This window comes from Hibiscus syriacus, unplaced genomic scaffold (assembly GCF_006381635.1).
Source record: "Hibiscus syriacus cultivar Baekdansim isolate YM2019G1 unplaced genomic scaffold, ASM638163v2 tig00009840_pilon, whole genome shotgun sequence".
NCBI classification, from domain to species: Eukaryota; Viridiplantae; Streptophyta; class Magnoliopsida; order Malvales; family Malvaceae; genus Hibiscus; species Hibiscus syriacus.
This window is the reverse complement of record NW_024062202.1, coordinates 171,757-183,106: the sequence shown is the minus strand read 5'-3', so window position 1 is coordinate 183,106 and position 11,350 is coordinate 171,757. Positions and strand designations below refer to the sequence as shown.

Here is an 11,350-nt window from a genome sequence, read left to right as displayed (position 1 = left end):
AACCTGAAAGGAGGAAGATGTGTATGTGTGAGAGGATAATATCCCACACGGAACGGTCAAGAACTAACTTTGAGAGTAACTGGAAATGAGGTACTGGAATGAAGGAGATAGATAATGAATAAAAGAAAAATTTGTTTGCCATAGAGAAGAAAAAAGCATCTTTTATTAAACTTAAACCAAATGTTTATTTACCCTTACAAAAGATCACCTATTGCCCCGGGTATAGGCAAATAGGGATAGTTCGAATATTACTCTGAAAGATTCTTGTAAACCACAGGTAGTTCTTCCACCGACCAACTGCTAGGTACGAACCCATGCGGCAGAGGGCATATCCTGGATCTATCTCCGTTGTCAACATCTTCTGTGGTCACGGCATTAACGTTCAGATCTTCCAGAGCCGTTTCTAACTCGGACATGGTGGTCTCAAACACATAACCATCTGACTTGAATGTTCTGAAGAGCGGCGGGAATGTCATAGGCTTCCATTGGAGTTCGTTTCCAGTCAATCTGGCTAACCTTCTCTCCCGGTTCTTTTGGATTTCCTTTCTCTTTTCATGATAACTGGGCTGGAAACCGAGCCCAAATTGGTCTAATTTTGGGATAGGACGGACAGGGTTGATCTTTCCTTGCAAATATTTCCCAAAACCTCTCCCGGTTCTTGCGCCTCGGCCTAGGGTTTGCTTGATCTCCATCCTTGTGCATTTGGAGAGTCGAGGTCTTGGGATTCTCTTTTCTTCTGCCACGAATGTGGCATTCACAAATTCCAGGGAGCGGAACGAACATTCTACCGCTTCCTCGCCTACTTCGATGTATGGAGCCTCTGTGGTCACACTTGCCACGATATCTTCCTCAGCGTTGACAATTACTAAGGCCCCATCAATGACAAATTTAACTTTCTGGTGCAACGTGGAGGGTACTGCACCTGCTTGATGAATCCACGGCCTTCCCAAAAGACAGCTATAGGACGGCATGATATCCATCACAAGGAACTCAACATCATAGGTGGCTGGTCCGATGGTCAATGGTACCTCAATCTTTCCGATTACCTCTCTTTTGGTCCCATCAAATGCTCGGACCACATTCTGACAAGCTCTCATATGAGAAGTATCTATTGGTAGCCTCTTCAATGTAATCGAAGGCATCACGTTCAGGGCTGAACCATTATCGATTAAGACACTTGGTAAAGCGTGCCCCTTACAGTAGGTAGTAATGTGTAACGCCTTCGTTCGGCCTCTTCCTCCTGATGGAATCTCATCATCTGAAAACGAGATGAGATTATCACTTTGAATATTGTTCACCAGTCGATCCATCTTGCTGACTGGTATGTCTTGTGGCACGAACGTTTGACTAAGGACATTCAACAACGCTTCTCGGTGTGCTTCCGAGCTTAAAAATAGTGCTAGCATTGAAGTACGTGTAGGTAAGTTGTGGAGCTGTTCTACAATGTTGTACTCGCTGTGCTTCAAGATCCTGAGGAACTCTTTAGCTTCTTCCTCCTTTATAGGTTCATTGACGACTAGCACATCTTCTTTGAATGGCTCCAGTGGTCTTTGCCCCACTTTACTATTACCTCCTCCGGAAGTACTCACCTGACATTCGTACTTCCATGGCACTTGCCGATTGTCCTTATATTGAAAAGGCCGCGGTGCGGAGATTACCACCTTGGCTGGTGTTGTCACTGTCATGCTTGCCTTAGGAGTAATTATCAAAGGACTACCCCTACCAAATTTTCTATCTGATGATTCTCCGGTGGCACAAACATCTGCTTCCAAAGAATCTTGAATTTCTTCGTAAAACTCCAGCTCCTTTCGATCCATCATGAGCTGGACTAACAATCTGAACTCTGGGCAATCTTGCACTTTATGCCCTTCTTTGTTGTGGTAACAACAATGGATACCATCTTCATTTTCTGTCGTATCTGGATATGGTGCAGGAAATCCTGCCTTTACCATTTGGCTCCATACCCAAGCCAAAGGAGATGAAATTTCCGAAACACTTGATTTAATTCTCCTTCCCCCTTCAGTAGTAATGGCATTGATTCCTGTCTCCTGATGATTGGGCAAGGGATTCTGGGCGACGTTTGGTGCTCCGGAGTTGAAAGTGATCCAATTCTTGTTTCTCATTCGTTGCACAAGTCTCTTGAATGCGAGACAACTTTCAATCGAATGCCCCTGCACACCACCATGGTACTCGCAGTGAGCGCTCTCGTCATACCATTTCGGGTAGGGGGGATTTATTGGATTCATAGGATAAGGCGACACTGCATGAGTGTCGAAGAGCTGTTGGTATAATTCTTTATACGTCATGGGAATGGGGTCAAACTGTTCCCTTTCCCTTTCTCTTCTTGGTTCTCTCTGGTTCTGTCTAGAAGTACCGGATGGTACAGCTGCTGTGGAATTTGAGCTTGAGATCGTAACCCCTTTGCTGACATTGTAGGTGTTCACATTGTTGATCTCTCGCTCCTTGTTTTTCATGGGAGGCTTTTTACTGGAGTCTCCTCCCTCAATCTTCCCTTGTTTAATGGCCAACTCGATCATTTCACCGGCCATGACCAAATCTGAGAAACTTCCCGACGTGATTGCTACCAAGTGCCCGAAGTAAGGTGCCTTCAAGGTTTGTACAAACAGCTTTCTTGTTTCCTTTTCATCCAAGGGTGGATGAACTTGCACAGATAAATCCCTCCATCTCTGTACGTACTGTCGGAAACTCTCATTGTGTTTCTTCTCTAGGCTTTGTAACATGACCCGGTCTGGTCTCATATCATTGATATGCTTATACTGCTCCAAGAAAGACTTGGCTAAGTCTTTCCACGTCTTGATATGAGTTCGACTAAGCTGGTTGTACCACCGAATAGCTGAACCGGACAGGCTCTCTTGAAAACAATGGATCAGGAGTTGGTCATTCCCGCCATATCCTGTCATCTTTCGACAGAACATAGTAATATGGGCTGAAGGGCAATTGTTCCCGTCGAACTTCTCAAACTCAGGAACTTTAAACTTTGGTGGAAGCACCAAGTCTGGAACTAGGCTCAGCTCCATTGCGTCCACTCCATAATAATCATGGTCTCCCTGGACCATCTTTATTTGATCTTCTAATATTTTTATCTTTTCTTCCATCTTTTTAGCTTTATCTTCCTCGTCAAAGTCTGGGACGTGATAATCCTCCGGATGATCATCAGGGATGATTGTAGAAATTTGTATCTTCACAGCAGGTGCAACTTTCGCTTTGGTAACGAATGAGTCCCCGGGTAGTGCTGCTTTCCCTTTAGTAGCAGATGCGTCCCCGGGTAATATTCCGGGTGAGAGAACCACTTGCGGGGTTGGTGGTATGGCTACCCCCTCGGAAGAGATGCCCCCTGATGCACTAGCTTGCTGTAGACCTGACAACTTGGCTACGATTTGGTCGACCAAGGACTCCTGATTTTTCTTGATGGACTCAAGAGTACTTTCACTGTTCTGAGCCATCTTATCTTCTAGTTCCTTTTGAAGTCTTGCCATGTGCTCTTCGATTTTCTCCATTCTGGCTTCCATTTGTCTCTTTTTTGCTCGAGTATTGTGCGGGTGATGTGTATCTGATGCTTGCGGTGGTAAGCTCGGTGTCTGAGACATGTTCTGTTAGTTAATACGAATGTAAAAACATGGAAAAATATAAAATAACATACATGAAATATAAAATGCAAGAAATGCGATGCATGATGTATGCAATTGGAGGCATTGATCCAGAAAAGTGTTCATTATTATAAATAACCCTTGTTCAGACAAAAATGTCTTATCTTTTAAGAGACATAAAAACATATTAAAGGTACATTCGGACTAAATCCTCTAGACCCCGAATAGCTTCCAGTAGGTTGACAAGTCTTCTGCCTTCATCTGTCACTGGTTGAATGCCTTGTCGAACCACACCAGCTTCCCTTGCTAGGCCGTGAAGATGACGGGCTGCTTTTTGCACTTGATCCAGGAAATCTCGGATGGTTGCGTCTCGGGCCCTCACCCTTCGCTGTGCTTGTTCCCAACGGAAACGCCATTGTAATCCTCCGTCGAATGGCACTATCTGAAGCTCGTTTTCTTGCCTCTTGAACCCATCTACAATAGCTTCTAACTCAGCTATTGTATTTCCATCTTTCTCATGTCGTTTTTCTAAGTCAGCTATCCGAACTCTCAAGCGCTGGTTCTGATATTGACTATCTTCCAAGCGTCTTTGGGCAATCTTCATTTGTTCTTTCCAAGCTTTCTCATCAGGCCCCTCAAACTTCCTTTTCAGGCTATGAGCTTCGTCTTTCCAGTATTCAGAGGTTACCTTCAACTTGGAGTTATCCTTGACCTTATCTTGATACCCCTTCCTCAAGTCTTCGAGCTCAAAACGGACTCTTTTTTGTTCTTTTTCCAATTTTTCTGCCCGATCTTTCTGAGAGTCAGCATCAAGCTTCCACTGATAACGTTCAGCTTCAAGTTCCTTTATCCTTTGCTCCAGCTCATTATTCACTGCTTCAAACTCGGTCTTGGCTATCTCGAGTTCAGAAGGGACATGCCTGAGATGTTCTTCCATGGTCCGGGTGTCATCACAGTCTGGCACAGGGATGTTGTCATTCTTTCTTAATCTTCGCCACTCCACATAATCCGGAGTGAGCATGCTTCTGGCAGCTACAACATCCATCCGGAATACTTTCCTCCACGAATCGGCCGCTTCTTTGATCATCTTTTTATAGCTGTCACCGTGATACTCAAACTCTGACCTAGCCAACCCGCACGTTGCTGGGACAAACTGACGTGCTCCATATTGTCTAAGTGCTAATAGCGGAGCATACCCGACTGCTCCCCAAAGTCCAAGTAAGGTCACAGTGTCGGAGTCACCACACCGAAAAAGAACATCACTGAGGAATAACCAAGGGGCTCTCCAGACAATATCTCGATCTTGAAGATGCGTGAAGACCTTCATCCATTTTTCTTTCGAAGCGCCTTCATGCCATTTTAAGGTAATAAATTCACCTAGAGGTGAATAGGTGGTGCTGAAACGGCGGTAGGCAATCCCGTCAGTCTTCCAGAAGTGGCTGTGAATCCAGACCTGAAGGAGCTGAATGCACCCGGTGAATCTTCCTCCGCCAGTTCTTCGGCAATGGTTGAGCGATCGAAAGGTCTCGGCCAAGATGGCTGGTGCTGGGTTAACTCGTTTAGAAAGTTGCTCAAATAATTCCACCACGGCATCGTCAATGCACCCCAAAGCCTTCGGAAATATGATTAAACCGTACAGACCCAGTGCAAAAAGGTCTATAGTCTTCCACTCATCAGGGTGGTTTTTCATTAGTTGCTTTATATGGATCCACTCGATTCCTTCCCCGCTACCTTTGTGCCGGAGTCGATCAGTCACCCACTTTTCATCAACCCCTGCAATCTTGGCTAGTCCGTTCTTGAAGGGCTGACTCTTGATATGTTTAATATATGCCCTTTCTAGTTTGATGCTTTCGCAGTGCAGTAGAGTAGTATACTCTTCGATAGTAGGCACCATGTCTTCCTGGTTAAAGGTGAAACAACTATATCCCGGGTTCCAGAATTGAATTAATGCTCGGAGTAAGGGCTCATCAGTCTTGACATGGAGCAAGAGGGTGATATCACCATATCGTTGGCTGAACTTCTGCTTTCTGTCATTCTTCCAACTGTCCCAAATGTTTCGCAGCTCTTGGACATCATTCTGTTTCAGGCTGACGGCGGCATAACTAACCAGTTCTGACACATAGTTTCCCTGAAGACTGTCTCCCTTCTCTTTCTGAGCCTTTTCGGACCATAGTCGTGCCTCAGCGTTTTCAATCTCTTGTATTACAACACCTTTGTCCATTAATTCGAATTATTTTGTGTATAACAAACGCTTTTTAGGGATCAATAGCCTCTTGTAATGATGCAAATGCTAGAAAACAAACACAAAGGCAAAAACGTTAGTAAAATAAAAATACAAATAGAAAAATGACGGAAGGAAAAAGCGCAAAAAAAACATGGATAGGGTAAAAATATCCTAAGTTTTGGAACGTGGTTTCGGGGTAGGCTCTAATTCTTCATGGTCTCCCGGTTTAGGTTTTAAAAAAACGGTACCCGAGTTCTCCTTGTCGGTGCCCCCTTGGGCTTGCCAGACCCTTAGTCCCAAACCCATCACAGGCTTGTATGGACTAAGTTAAACTCGATGGGACACATTCCCTTATGCCCGCACGGTGAATAAATTCACACGAAGACATAAGATATATGAATCCCGAAGGCTACTTGCTAGGCCCGCACGGTGAATAAATTCACACGAAGGCGTCGCTTTCACCCCCACTTAAAATAGGAATTGGAGCTCGGGTATAGAGCCTTAGATGGAAAAAAACTTTGAAGTCTGAAATCATGAGAAAACGATTAGTCCAACTATTTACTCGAAAATATAATCAAAAGTAAGTAAAAAGGATCGAAATATTACCTTAAAATTTAAACTTACCATTTTCGTTAAAAAGACAACTGGAAATTACCTTAGCCTGACTCACTTACGTCCCCAGCGGAGTCGCCAAGCTGTCGCAACCGTCTTTCGGTTGGGCCCCAGAATTGGGCTTCGACTTGAAAATTGTGGATTGGAGTCGCCACCGATCATTTACTTAAAAATAAATGGGTTGATCGGATACCCTATTTATTACCTGATCTACGTCTTTCCAAAGATGTGTCGGGTTCGGGAGTCGGTTACGGTTAAGGAAGGATTAGCACCCTTGAACCGTCCTTTCGGTACTACGCACTTTCCAGTTGTCTTTGATTAAGAAAATTGCATTTTAAATTAAAAGGTAAAATAACGATCCAAAACTTACCTTTGACGGATTTAAATCATGCCTTTTAAAGAAAATCATAAAACGTTAGATGAAAAGTAAGGAATAAATGAATAAAATAAACAAACCCAAAATAAAACAGAAGAAAGAAATGGTAAATAAATGACTTAAAAAAAATAAATAAAAAAGATAAAACAAACAAAAAAATAAAATAAGATAATAAACAAATAAAATAAACAAATAAACAAATTAGAAAAACCAAATGAAAATGAAAAATGAAAATGCAAATATTAAGTAAAATAAAAATAATAATAACATAATAAAATATGAAAAGAATACTAATATATAGTTATTAGGTAAAAATAATAATGATAATAGTAATAAATAGTAAAAAAAAATTGAAAATAATCCCACCGAAAAAAAGAAGTCTAAGTTTGGTGAAGCATGAATAAGGGGAAGAAAGGAAAAAAAGAGAGAAAGTGGACCCTAGCTAATAAATGTGAGGTGATGTATATATAATAGAGTGTTTAATAAAACATGTAAATATATATATATATATATATATATATATATATATATATATATATATATTAGTTAAACAAAATAATAGGTAAAATATATATAAATAAATACCTAAAAAAAATAATATATATAATAATAAATAAAGAAAACGAATAAAGAAAATTAAAAAACGTATATATATATATATATATATATATATATATATACATACATAAATAAGTAAAAAAAATAGTAATAATAGAAATAATAAGGATAATATAAAGAATAATAATAATAAAAATAAAATGGTAAAAGAGTATAAAAAGAAATAAGTAAATATATACATATATATATATAATAATAATAATAACAATAATATTATATATATATATAATAAAACGTAATATATAAAAAAAATTAAAAATACGATTGAATTTAACAGGGACCAAATTGAAAGTAAACGAATTGAGTGGTCGAATAGAATAACATTGGAGTTTGAGAACCGGATTTGGGGATCAAAATAACAGAATTTTAAAATCGGAGGGACCAAAAGCGGGTTTACCCTAATTTATTACAAAAAGCACGAATCTGATATAAACATGGATCAAATGTTTTTTTAGTTTCATTTTCTCTTCTTCACACCGAGAGAGCCTTCTCATTCTCTCAATGTTCCTCTGTAACGTCCCAGATTCCGGCCGCCGTTGTCGGGCCGACCGCCGCTCTCGGCGGCAAAATGTAAAAAGTTTTCGTTTTTTTGAAAGCTCTTCGTACACTCGTTCCAAAAATATCCATAGTTATGTTAGATCAAGCCTCGAGGAGAGTGGATCTACGAACGGAGATTCGAAAAAATCCCCACCTCCTCTGTCATTGGCTTCTTGTTTCGAACCAACAAAGAAAGAGCATGAACGACACACATGCAAGGCAACGAATGAACCGAAAGCAAGGTAAAAGAGAGAAAAAAAAACCTCTTTTATTTCTTTTCGAACTATGTACAAGGCTTGGATTTATCTCTGTTTTTGGTATTTCTCGTGCAAATCCTCGGTGAAATCGTGTGTGATATTGCGTACAGCCGTGTATGTGCTCACGTGTAAACTCTCTCTGTAAATCTTGTGATTTTTTTGCCTCCCCCCCGAAAACGGGTTTGATTACACTTATTTATAGTAAAAAAACCTATTTTTAGATTTCATTTGAGTCCTAATAGGACTCTAGCATTTGTTGGTTGTGGATGAGCCTTGCGAGATTCTTGCGTCGCACGTTCCGGGGTTGGAGTCTCACATATCCACGAAGGTGGTTTGTTGCCAGGAATTACGGGGGAGAGGCGTGACCAGTGAAGACTCGTGAGGCATGGGGTCTTTGCATGGCTGGAAACAAGGGATGCGGCGCTAGGGTTCAACATGGAAGCTGATGATCATCAACCGGGCCTTCTGTTGGATCCTCTTGTATTTGCCGGGCCATATGTGATCTTGAATTTGGGCCCGACAGACTGCAAAACAAATATATATATATGTAAATACGATATATGTAATAAAATAAAATATATTATATAATATAAGTATATTATATAATATCAAAAAGACAAAATCTGGTGTCTTCACTGAGAATGGCTGCTTGCTCAGTATCGGTGTCTGTCGAAGCCAACAGCTGGGATAACCGGTCGCTTAAGCCCTCCACCTCACTGTGTAAGTTTCTGATATAGTTGCAAGTCTCTTGCAACACCCTAGAAGCATTTACCTGGACATAAATTAAAAGATTATTAAAAATAACATGGTTTTTTCTTAAGAATAATTATGAGGTTTCCTTTGTTCTGTTAAATTTTCGTTGATAAGACTTGAGTGTGATAGCTATACATAATGCATGCTATAAGGGAACAGCCCGAGACCTACATCTCAACTTGTTTCAATAGAATAGATGTGACTTATCTACAAATTGGAAGTGAAGCAAGGCCACTCAAAAAGAAAAGAAGAGAGTGGGAGTGTTTGGCACCTTGTCGGAGCGCCGTTGACGGAGCTCAGGGATAAGCCGTTGCAAGTTTGATACAAGAAGGGCAATTTGATCATCAGTGATCCTCGAAGCACCAGTTGATTGCCTGGAACCTGATCTTCTGCTTGACATTGTGTTCAATGTACAGCTTTTACCACAAGCTAAGCTAATTATGTTGCGTCGAAAAACACACAAATGCGGGTGTTTGTTTTTTCAGAAAAGAAAACCCTAAGAAAAAAGAGACAAATTGCATGGAAGAAAGCAGTGGACTATGGAGCTTATTTATATAGGGCAACCCTCGCCCTAAAATGCATTAAAAACAAGGGGAAAGGGAATGAAGGAAGAGAGATACGCCATACCGTCCTTCGTCCCACATAAACTTAGGGTAAATATAAGCAAGTGGGTTAAGTTAGAAGGGGAAATGTGGTGGATAAATCTCCCCAACCACGCACAAGCCCACGTTATCCTATTATTTCCTGACTTCCTGTCTTTTCAACTATACTCCCATTCATTCTACATTCAATGTACTCAACATTATTATTATCCTATCTTTTTAATGAAGTGTTTTACATATAAATTTATAATACAGCGTTTAACCATTATATATAACCTATAACCTATATATATTGGACTTGAATATAAATTATCAAATCATGCATTTAACTAGCGATAAAATCAGATTGAAAATAACATAGCTATGGATGGAATGGAATGTGTTTTGGCATTGCAATTGGGACGAGAAAGTCGCAAAAGAGTGGAAAAAATTACAAGCATGAGGTATACGAGGGGCCGCCATTGTTGACAAGTCATCCAGATTTTATCACCTTCCCCTTCCCCTTCCCCACTATAATCTCACCCATACTTTTGGTCACGACATGCCACGTGTCGTCTCCTTGCCTATTTATGCACCCACATGGATTCTTCCACAATTTCTTTTTCCTTAGTCGTAAAAGAAGGGTAGTCTTTGTTGGACCTTTTTCCTTCAGGTGGAGTCATGATATATGGCACCTGGTGATGAGTCAATAAACATTAATTCCATAACAATATAATCTAAAAGGAGAATTTTATTAATTATAACCATCTTGAAATCATTAAGTAATGTCTCAGGTTCGTTAAATAAAATATTAGGTTTGAGTTATTGTATATATATAAAATCTCTGTTGGGGACTGAGCAACAAAAAAATAAATGTATTACCTAAGACATTCAAATTAGTCCAGACAATCATAAGACTAAAAATAGAAAATCATGGGAAATGAGAGAAAAAAATCGTTTCTCATGTGCCATGCATGCTACCACTAAAGATTCTTATAACGTGCAACGCATATTTGCAAACTGTTTTGGCTGCAAAAGAAAACCAATGTTTTAGCTGCAACTGTCTGTGTTCTTTTCCTTTCCGGTAGGGAGTAGTTGAAGTTCTCCATGTGCATGCATTGAAAATGAGTTAATTGCATCATACGTCCTTAAACTATGATTCTCTTTCTAAGTTGGTCCCTAAACTTTTAAACATTTTAATTTCATTCCTAAACAATGAATATTATTCTAATTCTTTTTTCAAACTTTTGAACATTTCATTCTAAATTGGTTCCTAAATTTTTTCAACTTTTCATTTCATCCCAAATTTTATGTATATGCTAATCACATTCCGTGTTAATAAATCGTTAGACCAACCTATATTATTATATGTTTGAAAAAAATTAAAGTTTTGGTTAAACTATGGTTAAAACTAATTATATATTTGGATGAATTTGGGATGAAATTGGAAGATTTAAAATGGGATCAACTTAGAATGCGGGTCATTGTTTAAGGATGAAATTGGAATGATCAAAAGTTTAAGGACTAATTTAAAATGAATATCATGATTTGAGGATGAAATTAGAATATTCAAAAGTTTAGAGATCAATATAGATGAGGGTCATAGTTTAGGGACATATGGTACAGTTAACTCCATTACTTTAACACAAAATTTGGATCTTAATAAAATTTCCGCATCATAATCGGCATACAACTAGGGATACCATTGCTTGCTTACTTGTCATATGTTCAAATGATATAATTTGAATAAAATATATACTTTCTTTTTCTCAGCAAATATGATT

The 11,350-nt window shown here is 39.5% G+C and overlaps 1 protein-coding gene across 1 annotated transcript; it reads right to left on the bottom strand.

Annotated features, from left to right (window-relative positions):
* Positions 1–8,655: 8,655 nt before the first annotated feature.
* LOC120203339 (transcription factor PRE6-like) lies at positions 8,656–9,385 on the bottom strand. Its single transcript, XM_039203652.1, has 3 exons — positions 9,257–9,385; positions 8,869–9,004; positions 8,656–8,756 (listed from the first exon to the last, which is right to left on the bottom strand). The coding sequence occupies exons 1-3, from the start codon at positions 9,383–9,385 to the stop codon at positions 8,656–8,658; spliced, it is 366 nt and encodes a 121-aa protein (XP_039059583.1).
* Between the last annotated feature and the right edge of the window lie 1,965 nt (positions 9,386–11,350).